This window comes from Raphanus sativus, chromosome 6 (genome assembly GCF_000801105.2).
Source record: "Raphanus sativus cultivar WK10039 chromosome 6, ASM80110v3, whole genome shotgun sequence".
Classification (NCBI taxonomy): domain Eukaryota; kingdom Viridiplantae; phylum Streptophyta; class Magnoliopsida; order Brassicales; family Brassicaceae; genus Raphanus; species Raphanus sativus.
The window spans coordinates 46,785,695-46,796,288 of record NC_079516.1 but is presented as its reverse complement, the minus strand read 5'-3'; the positions used below and the strand labels follow the sequence as shown (position 1 = coordinate 46,796,288).

Sequence of the window (10,594 nt, the reverse complement as noted above, 5' to 3'; positions counted from 1 at the left end):
CCTGTGCCTTCTATTTTTAGAATTTCATAAGCTGGGTTCACGCGGTTTCTCTCTCAATCAAATTGGATTGGTCCCGTCACTCCAGTATGATTCATCCCTAGAATGTTCTTTAAAAGCCTCTCTCCTTTGAATACTTTTAGTGATTATCAGGGGCGGTCTCACTAAGAGTTTAGTGGGGTCACATGACACCCCTAAAATGACCCGGATCGTTGGAGAAAGTTATTGTATTGTTTTCTTTGAAGAGTTGAAGTCATTCTCCCATCTCCCCTTAAACTGTCTCGTCATACTACTCTCGGTTGTGTAATGGCGTAAAGCAACCACTCCTTGCAAGAGATCCATCGTGTCCGAACCCACAGGCTCTATGGAAGCCAGTATGTTGTGATCCAAACATAATCGTTTTCCATCCTTCCCAAACGTTCAAACCAGAGTCGGGATTCACATGAAACACATTTTCCAACCTGGCGCTTCCACTCTTCTCCATGGCTGAACCGGTTCCGCGACATGGCTTGGACAGTTTGGGACAGATGGGTTCTAAAAGGAAACGCAACTCTGCATGAGGTGTTGCAGTGGCTAGAAGACAAAGGACTGAACGCGTACAGCATCTCTTGTGGAAGCTATGTTCTGTTCAATAGTATGTTCCCGAGGCATAAAGAGAGGATGGATATAAGAAAGTGGTGGATCTGGCTCGGGATATCGCTAAAGTGGAGTTGCCTCCTTACCGTCGCCATCTTGATGCAGTGGTGGCTTGTGAGGATGAAGATGACAATGATGTCGATATTCCTCTCGTCTCCATCTATTTTAGCAATCTCGTCTCCGTCTAGATTGCTCTCTCTTTGCTCCTCTCTCTTTTTTCCTTTCTCTTTTTTGTAATAAGTTGTGTTTCACAACAATGTAAACTCAAAAAAGTGGTATAAATCTTAACATTTAGACCAAAAAAAAAAAGAATTATCAAACAAACCAAAAAGAAAAGAGAAGAAGATGAAACTCTTTTGAAAAGACAAATGTTGGTTCTAAAAATAAACCAAAACTGTTTTTGCGTTGCGAGTTCAGCGAGCAACTTTGGCTGCTAATCCTTAAGCGGTTAGGATACAACCCTGTCCGGTTTCACACTTGGACTGCTTTCATTGAGTGGGTTGGCCTTAAAGACAATGTGTGTCCAATTACTCTTCGACGGTTAGCTGCTCATGCGACCATCTACTCACTATGGTGGGAGAGAAACAACAGGCTGCACAATTCTATATCCACTCCTATCTCTGTCACTTTCAAGAAGATTGACAGGCTCGTTCGGAACTCAATCACTGCAAGGAAGGACCGTAAGAAGTTTCACAATCTTATGGGGCTGTGGCTAAAGCATGAGTAAATCATCTTCAGCATCATGTATCAAATTTGTAGTCATCCTCTGTTTTTTTTTTTTTTTTTGCAAAGGAAGACTGGCCTGCTTAAACTTTTTGTATTAATAAACTCTCTCATTTTCTAATGATATTCACATACTTATCAAAAAAAAAATGTTTTTCTATGTTTTTTCATGTACTATTGGTGGTGTGGGTAAAATCCACACGTCACCATCTGAAAATGTGTCTTGTCAAAACCTATGTTTTTGTTTATAACTGTAAGAGCATTAATATAGCTGAATCTGTTTTTGAGTTTCTTTAAAAAAATTTTTTTTTCTGGTTTTCTCTTATTTTAAAAAGAAAATTAAAAGAGAACTAATTGCGGGTCGCCACATGTCTGTGGGACCTGCAAACAGTCCAGAAACATACCAAGATCGTTTTTTCATTCGCAACTTTTGTCACAGTTTTTAATAATTTTGTGGGCCCCTCAATACTACTTTTTCTAAAGAAACCCCTAAAGGATCTGCAATATTAATGCTCTAACACATTCAGCTTCATGGGATGTCAAATATTTTGTACTTGAGATATCTAATTTGAGTTTCCTCGCCCGTTAAGTATATTCTAAACATCATGGCAAATAAATAAGATTTCTTAAATATATTTCTACTAAAAAAGAAAATTTCAGAAACCATAAAGGAAGAACAAGAAACGATTTGGTTAGTGAAAAGAAAACTCATCCGGACATTCGGGTGAAGCTGAAAATAGAGAAATAAATATAAAAAGATAAAACAAAACACACTACAAATTTTAAGGAGAGTTCATGAATTAAACCATGACACTTAGAGAGTTCATATAATAAAATTTCCCAACAGTTAAGACATTATCACACCACTCAACTTTACCCCAAATGTCACCTCCTTCACGTCTTCCAAGCGAAATCTCCGCACACCAAATCTTCTGTGTCGTTTCACAAATCTGTTCTTCTCCTCCTTTTGAAAAATACAAAGCCAGATTCCGACCAAACCGCACGGTATCTGTCCAAAATAGGAGATCTATCTCAGCCATCAACTCATCCAAACCTTTAACCACTCCCCAGCGCCTCTCCTTTGGATCATACCTGTTTAAAGACTTATAGAAGTAATACAGAACGTCATCAAGGACGCACACAGGGTGATCCCACTCCTTTGAATTAAGCACCTCGTCCGTTTCCCATTTTTCTTCCTTTGGCACATAAACAAATCTATTCATGAAATACCTCGTGTATATCTTACCAGCCATCACAGCCATATAACCATGATGCCACGCCTCAGCTGGTGAAGCAGTGTCTGGCTTTATGTGACCAGGCTCCCACATTTGTGTTTCTGTATTGAACACCACCATCACCTCTGAGATCATACTGCAGTGTCCAAATACGTAAATTTTCCCGTCTAGAAAGCCAGCAGCTGTATTAGCCATGGGTATAGGCATCTTGGGGAGTGGTTTCACCGTGTGCGATCTGCAGTCGATGGTAAACGCACTCGATGACAGTGGCGAACCTTCATTGTCCGTTACACCAAACCCATATATCATCGAACCCACTGCGACAAAGCTTTCACCCTCCTTTGGCAAATCCAAAAGAGAAGAGATATGAACCATGCAGCGGTTGCCGTTGGCATTACGGCGAAGAATATACAAGCGCTCGTTAGGGATTTCACTGCTGTGGAGTACAACATACAGGCAGTTCTCTGTGCACCTCAACAAAGATCTTCTCAGGTATATCTCATTTGACGTAACAAGTGATTGGAACTGCTTTGAAACGAGGGAGAGAGCTGGATAGTCGCGTACTGGCACACGCGCTAAGATGTCAACCACGATGTCTTCGGGAAGTGACGTGATTATAGATTGTTGCGAGGATTGATCATTTTCTCCATTCGTTTTGGAAGTCATCTCTGTATCAGCAATGACCCAATCTTAGAGAAAATATGACACAACTCTAAACTTATAAGGATCAGAGAAAATATGACACAGCATACTTTTTAGTTTTTATTGATAGATTTCTTTTCTTTGTTGATCAAAAAAAAAAAAGATTTCTTTACTTTTGTTCACATATATACAGATTTGTTTTCTTCTTACCACAAATTTAGTAAATTATGACAGATTTTTTAATTAGTGTCAACTGATTTGATTCCTTTTATCACATATTTCCTTAATTCTTTATAGCTTTACATCGTTTTTATAGATTTCTTTACTTTTTCACAGATTTACTTGAGAAACTTAATTTGTGTTTGCCTAATTTGTTTCTGCACCCTCAATTGCTGAAGTTAAAAAAATTGTTGGAGTTTTGTAGCCAAGAGGAGGGATGGAAAAGAAAGTGGTGGTCTCTTCACCAAAGTCGATTTTCCACCTTATCACCACCATCTTGATGTAGTCCTAGCGAGGATGAAGATAACAATGATGTCGACATTCACCTTGTCTTTATAAACTCCTAAATTATTACTTAGAAAACACCAGTCATGACATATTTGTCCATAAGTTTATTCTTTGTAATTGCAGGTGTTTCTCCTTGAAGAACAAAAAAACGGTTTTAAACAATATAGATTCTCAAATTTTGACTATGCTCATTTAAGATAATGAAAAGAAAACTCATTCAGTCATTTGGACAAAACACAATAAAAACAAAAACACTGTTGGAATTGAACCTTTGATCAAACACACAAAAAGAAGGTGGAATCAAGAGAGAAGAAGAAGTGGAAGCAAGGAAGCTTGCCACAAAAGAAAAGAAGATTGAAGAAGTGACCAAGGAGTCACTTAGAAGAAGAACAACAAAGTGTAGCAGAGGAGAAGCTACAAAGGAGAAGATGTACGAGAAGAAGAAGAAGACTTGGCGCGCAAGAAACGGTGGAAGAAGAAGAAGCATCCAACGTGGACGACATGAACAAGAAGTCAAGATCAGTGGGTTGTGTAACTTCGTTACACAACAAGAAGAATAAAAGTAACTAGTTAGATGTAAGCTAACTAAGTTAAGTTGGTAATAGGTGTTAGGAGTTTTAGTGGTTTAAGCAAGTTTGCTTGTAAGCAACAAGTCTAGAAGTAAGGTGCAAGTGGGATTTGTTGAGTCTAGAGTTGCAAGTAGTCATGTGTATAGTAGTTAGAGTACAACTACAATAAGTGTGTGTTGTGTGTTGTTGTAAGAAAATATCCAAGTCTAATAAAAAAGATTTGGAGAAAAAGAAAAATGTAGACATCAAAGTGTTCTCTCTTCTCTTTCTACAACCATAAACAAAACGTGACTGAGAGAGTCAAGAGAGTGAGTGTAAGCTTGTGTTATGATAAAACACAAGACAGAAACAGAGAACAAAACAGAGAGGCCAAGTCAAGAAGATCAAAATGTCAACAAACACAAATTACACTAGTAAGAGTTCCTGCATCAGACCAAAACAGTTACAAATTTCTTCACGAATAAATTATCAGCGACCAGAACCTGATCACACCACTCAACTTTACCCCAAATTTGTCCTCCTTGACGTCTTTCCAGCGAAATCTCAGCACACCAAATCTTCATTGTTCTACACCACCCTCTTCCTTTAGGATAAGGCCCCCATCCTTTAGAAAAACACAAAGCAAGTTTCCCACAGTAGTTCGCAGTGCCTATCCAATCTGACCTTATAGTCATTGGCAAATAATTTTCCAAACCTTTCACCACTCCCCAACACCTATGCTTTGAATCATATGCTCTTAAGTCCAGCTTATCAAAATAGTACAATACATCATCGACAACACACGCATTACTCCCCCACGTCTTAGAACTCAGCATCTCTTCTGTTTCCCATTTACCCTCCTTTGGCTTGTAAACAAAGCTCTTAGAATTATCCGTTGTGTACATCTTCTCAGCCATCGCGACACAACTAGACCACGTCTGATAGAACCAAAATCGAGCACCGTTCTTTTTTGTTCATGGACACGAACCAAAGTGGCGATCTTGTCAACCAGCTCGACCAAACCGAGGATTCACCATCAGTTCATGAAGATCACCGGCCAACCAGCTCGACCAGCCCACGTGCGTCCTTCTCCTTACGCGAAGGACCCGATCATCATGGATGAACCTGGACGCTTGGACGAATCTTGACCAGTCTACATCAGAATCCGCAATCTTGACCAGTCTTCATCATTTTCCGCAACATTGACCAAGACTGCATCAATTTCTACAACTTTGACTCTCTAATAAATTATCTAGTCAAATGTTGTATTTTCTAGACATCTTTTTCAGCACTTTATTTATTTCTTTCTTTGACTACATCTACTATAAATATGTAGTCCTTTTGATGAATAAAAAGCAGATCATTTTGGAGTTTATTTTTGTTTCTTCTCTAAGTGTGAGAGAGAGTTCTTTAGCTAGTTCATCGGTGTGAACCGGCTTGTTGATTTGGTGGTCAGCCAATCATCTTTGTGTGTTATTTGGTGGTTAGCCAACGCACTACATCCGTTCTTTGGTGGTTAGCCTTAGATCGTTGGTATATCAAGAGTCATTCCGCACCTCTTGACGATCCGTTCAATCCATCCCAGTTCCAGAAGTTCCTTCGACTTCTCGGTTCATATCCAACATCCGGCCAAAGCCATCCTTCCCGATTTTGGGCTTATCATTTGGTATCAGAGCCACTTTGGCTGGTTTGTTTTCTATCTTCTTTTCACCTTCTCATCTCTTCATCATTTCTTATTTCTTTTTGGATCCGGGCTGTTCCTTTACTCCCTTGTGATCGCCATTTAAAAAAAAAAAATCAGAAAAAAAGAAAAAAAAAAAAGAAAAAAAAAAAAAAAAAAGAAAAAAAGTAAAAGATTGGCTTGAATCACTTGGAGTGGTGGAAGAGTAATCCTGCTGGCTGAAGAGAAACCCAGCCTTAGGACAGTTAAGGCGGATCCACACAAAACAAAAAAAAATCTCTTCATCTTCATTTCTTTTCTTTTTCCACAAAGTTTGTTTTGGGTTTTTGATTGCTGAATTTTGACTGCCTATCATCCTTTGAACCAGTAGAAAGAACTCTGAGTGATCACCTAAAAATCGTGAGCTAAACACTTTGAGAGTGTGAGGATATTTTTGTGCTAACGTTTGTTAAGTGTTTCAGGATGTTTGGACTTCTCAAGAAATCAAAACCACTACAAGATGATATCTTCTTTCCTTTTAAAACTGTTTCGGAAAAAGAGCAATTAATTTTTCGAAGTAAGAAACAGTTTGCTGCTAATAGGTTTGATTTTGTGCAGAAACAAAAGAAGAGACAAAACAGGTCCGATGATGAGAAGTGGGTCAGAAGTGGTGATCGTCCCTTCACCAAAGCCAAGAGAAGCAACTATGATATGCTTGATCAGAAAGAGCTTCATACTTATGCCAGCTTGGAGAAGATGTTGCATAAGGCAATTCATGCTGTCCGACAACTCAAAAAGAAGGAAAACACCAACACTTCTCCTGCACCAAAACAGCAAAGTAATCTTTCTTCTCTTTCAAATTCAGATTTGAAAACTAATGTGTTGTCTTCTGATAAAAGCAAAGCTGTGAAACCCACAAGCAAAGCTCTTTCTACCAGGTGTTTCAAATGCCATAGGGTCGGTCATTATGCCAACAAGTGCCAAAAACAGAAATCGTTGGTGACTTTGGAGAAAGTTGAAACCGAGCCAGAAAAAGAAGATCTTTTGCCAATTTTCGATGACTATAAACATGAACCGAAGGAAGGGTCAGGTGGAGAGCAAAACCGTGGTCATCAAGAAGGATCTTCGTCCATTCAAGAGCCGTACCAAACCCAAGGTGAGCAATGTATTGATTATGACTCTTGTGCTTATACCCCTTTTCCTTTTAATGTTCCAGATTTGAGGACAAATCTTTTTGAAGAGGGAGAGTATGATAGAACCAAAATCGAGCACCGTTCTTTTTTGTTCATGGACACGAACCAAAGTGGCGATCTTGTCAACCAGCTCGACCAAACCGAGGATTCACCATCAGTTCATGAAGATCACCGGCCAACCAGCTCGACCAGCCCACGTGCGTCCTTCTCCTTACGCGAAGGACCCGATCATCATGGATGAACCTGGACGCTTGGACGAATCTTGACCAGTCTACATCAGAATCCGCAATCTTGACCAGTCTTCATCATTTTCCGCAACATTGACCAAGACTGCATCAATTTCTACAACTTTGACTCTCTAATAATTATCTAGTCAAATGTTGTATTTTCTAGACATCTTTTTCAGCACTTTATTTATTTCTTTCTTTGACTACATCTACTATAAATATGTAGTCCTTTTGATGAATAAAAATCAGATCAATTTGGTTGTTTATTTTTGTTCTTCTTCTCTGAGTGAGAGAGAGTTCTTTAGCTAGTTCATCGGTTTGAACCGGCTTGTTGATTTGGTGGTCAGCCAATCATCTTTGTGTGTTATTTGGTGGTTAGCCAACGCACTACATCCGTTCTTTGGTGGTTAGCCTTAGATCGTTGGTATATCAAGAGTCATTCCGCACCTCTTGACGATCCGTTCAATCCATCCCAGTTCCAGAAGTTCCTTCGACTTCTCGGTTCATATCCAAAACACCTGGCCAAAGCCATCCTTCCCGATTTTGGGTCTATCAACGTCTTACCTAGATCTATGTCTGGTCTTATCATCCCAGGCTCCCACATTTGTGCTTCTGTATTGAACACCACCATCGCCTTCTTCTTCTTCATCGAGTCGTAGTTGTTTCCTATCACGTAGATTCTCCCATCGATGACGTCAGCAATTTTATGAGACATGTGCAAAGGCATGTTGGGGAGGTGTTCCACAGTGTGAAATCTACAGTCAATTCTTAAAAAGCCATCTCTCCCGCCACCAAGCACGTAAATGCTCGACCCTACCGAGAGAATGCTTGCATCAAGCTTCTTAGCTGGAAGCGAGTCGACAAGGACAAAGCGGCGTTTGCCGTTGGCTTTCCGTCGCAGACTGTACCAACGGTAATCATGTGATTTGTAGTTATAGAGGAGAACATAGAAGCAGTGTTCGGTGAAGCCGGATCGTCTTATGTATAGACCAGGTGAAGCAACTAGTGATCGGAACTGCTTGGAAACGAGGGAGAGTGTTGGATACTCGTACCTTGGAACACGTGCTAAGATGTCAAACATGACGCCATCGGGAAGTGATGTAACCAGATCTGGTGCTTGAGACTCAATCTCTTTCTAAGGGCTATAATGATTCTTTTTCTTTTTAATGGGATCTCTTTTGGTCATTTTTCCCGTATGTGTTTTATTTGTTGTCGAAAACTAAAAATAATAGGGAGAATTTTCCGTTATATTAATGATTATTTATAAATTATTACCATTTTAGAAAAAATTAACAAAATTATAAATAATCATTGTAAATGTCTATATCACAATTAGTTTCAAGTCATATCACCATTGTTAATATGTCATTATTTTTCTTTGATTATGGAAACACGACAAATCACTTCTCAAAAATAAATCCTTAGTTACAAAATATTTTATTTACAGGGTGGTGTAATTATAAGCATTGGTCATTTTGCAGATACTATCCCTTTCTGTTGAATGGATCTATCAGACAGACCAACTGGTGTGGAAACTATTCAATCTTATATAGTGAATGTATGCACTAGAATAACTAAAGAATTCACCCTCTGCTGCTGAAATTAAAAATTAGTTGAAGTTTTGTTGCCACGGGGAGGAGGGAAAAGAGAGTGGTTGATATCAACACTAAAGTTTATTTGCTTGCGAGGATGAAGATGACAATGATTCCATAATTCATCTCTTCTCTATCTACTTCAGGTGAGAATTTATTCAAAAAAAAGGATGAAGAAGATAAACTCCTCAAATATTGCATAAGAAACACCAGGCTGACAGATTTGTCCACACAAGTTTCTTCTTTGTAATTGCAAGTGTTTCTCCTTGGAAGACCAAAAAAGGTCTTAAAAATATGGATTCTCAAACTCGACTATGTTCATTTAGGATAACGAAATAGAAAACTCATTTGGACAAAACAATAAAAAACAAAACAAATAAACTTTAGTGCTGAGATCTACCACTTTCTTTTGAATTCTCAAATTCGAGCATCAGACCAGAACAGCTAACAGTTTCCCCACCATAACATTCTTATCAATCAGAAGCCGATCACATGACTCAACTTTACCCCAAATCTCTCCTCCTTGACTGTCTTTCCAGCGAAATCTCGGCACACGATGTCTTCATCATTCTGCCCTGCCAAATTCTTTTAGAATAAAACGGTTTTCCTTTAGAAAAACACAAAGCCAGTCTCCCACCGTATCTCGCAGTGCTTATCTGAACTAATGTTTCTGAATCTGAACGACAAGTCTTGGGCAACAATTTTTCCAAACCTTTAACCACACCCCAACACCTCTGCTTTGAATCATATGCTCTTAACTCCAGCTTATCCAAATAGTACAATACATCATCGAGGACACACGCTTTACTCCACATCTTAGAACTCAGCATCTCTTCCCTTTCCCATTTACCCTCCTTTGGCCTGTAAACAAAGCCTTTACGGTAATCCCTCGTGTACATCTTATCAGCCATCACGACACAATCATCCCAATCCTCACCTAGACCTATGTCTGGTATTATCATCGCAGGCTCTCACATTTGTGCTTCTATATTGAACACCACCATCACCTTCCTCTGCTTCCAGTCGTTGTAGTCCTTTCCTATTACGTAGATTCTTCCATCGACGACCTCAGCGATTATATGAGACATGCGCACAGGCATTCTGGGGAGGTGTTCCACAGTGTGAAATCTACAGTCAATTCTTAACACGCCATCTTTCGTCTTATCTTTTCTCCCACCACCAAATACATAAATGCTCGAGCCTACAGCGAGAAATCTTGCCTCGGGATTCATAGCGGGAACCGAAGGGATAAGCACCAAGAGGCGTTTGCCGTTGGCTTTCCAGCGGAGAATATGCAAACTTAGGTCACGTGATTTGTCGTCATAGAGGAAAACATATAAGCAGTGTTCGGTGAAGCCTAATAAGGATCGTCTTATGTATAGCCCTGGTGAAGCAACAAGTGACCGGAATTGCTTGGAAACGAGGGAGAGTTTTGGATACTGGCACCTTGGAACACGTGCTAAGATGTCAAAGATGACGTCCACCGGAAGTGACGTAATAAGAGATGGTGCTTGCGACTCATTCTTTCTCTTAATTTTGTAAGTCATCTCTAGAAAAGAGCACGCAGCCTAATTAATTTACCCTAATCTACTAGAGACGACAGTTCATTAAGACTTCTCCTAATAATTATATTA

The 10,594-nt window shown here is 39.4% G+C and overlaps 2 protein-coding genes and 1 pseudogene across 2 annotated transcripts; all 3 read right to left on the bottom strand.

Annotated features, from left to right (window-relative positions):
• Nucleotides 1-2,156: 2,156 nt before the first annotated feature.
• On the bottom strand, nucleotides 2,157-3,344 carry LOC108808687 (F-box/kelch-repeat protein At4g38940-like). Its single transcript, XM_018580799.2, has one exon. The coding sequence runs from the start codon at nucleotides 3,255-3,257 to the stop codon at nucleotides 2,157-2,159; it is 1,101 nt and encodes a 366-aa protein (XP_018436301.2). The 5' UTR covers nucleotides 3,258-3,344.
• Nucleotides 3,345-4,737: 1,393 nt separating this feature from the next.
• On the bottom strand, nucleotides 4,738-9,086 carry LOC108808688 (F-box/kelch-repeat protein At4g38940-like). Its single transcript, XM_056987414.1, has 3 exons — nucleotides 9,054-9,086; nucleotides 7,932-8,503; nucleotides 4,738-5,233 (listed from the first exon to the last, which is right to left on the bottom strand). Exons 1-3 carry the CDS (start codon nucleotides 9,084-9,086, stop codon nucleotides 4,738-4,740), a joined length of 1,101 nt encoding a protein of 366 aa, XP_056843394.1.
• A 171-nt stretch (nucleotides 9,087-9,257) lies between these two features.
• LOC108808690 (F-box/kelch-repeat protein At4g38940-like) lies at nucleotides 9,258-10,536 on the bottom strand (annotated as a pseudogene).
• Nucleotides 10,537-10,594: the final 58 nt, after the last annotated feature.

Bases quoted from the DNA above. Each gene is read 5' to 3' on its own strand.
- LOC108808688 (XM_056987414.1), bottom strand. From the start codon at position 9,086: ATGAATTATGGAATCATTGTCATCTTCATCCTC. The intron at 8,504-9,053 runs GCAAGCAAATAA...TATAGCCCTTAG, and splicing joins TCATTGTCATCTTCATCCTC to AAAGAGATTGAGTCTCAAGC. The intron at 5,234-7,931 runs TAAGACGTTGAT...TCGATTTTGGTT, and splicing joins AGACCAGACATAGATCTAGG to CTATCAGACGTGGTCTAGTT.
- LOC108808687 (XM_018580799.2), bottom strand. From the start codon at position 3,257: ATGACTTCCAAAACGAATGGAGAAAATGATCAATCCTCGCAACAATCT.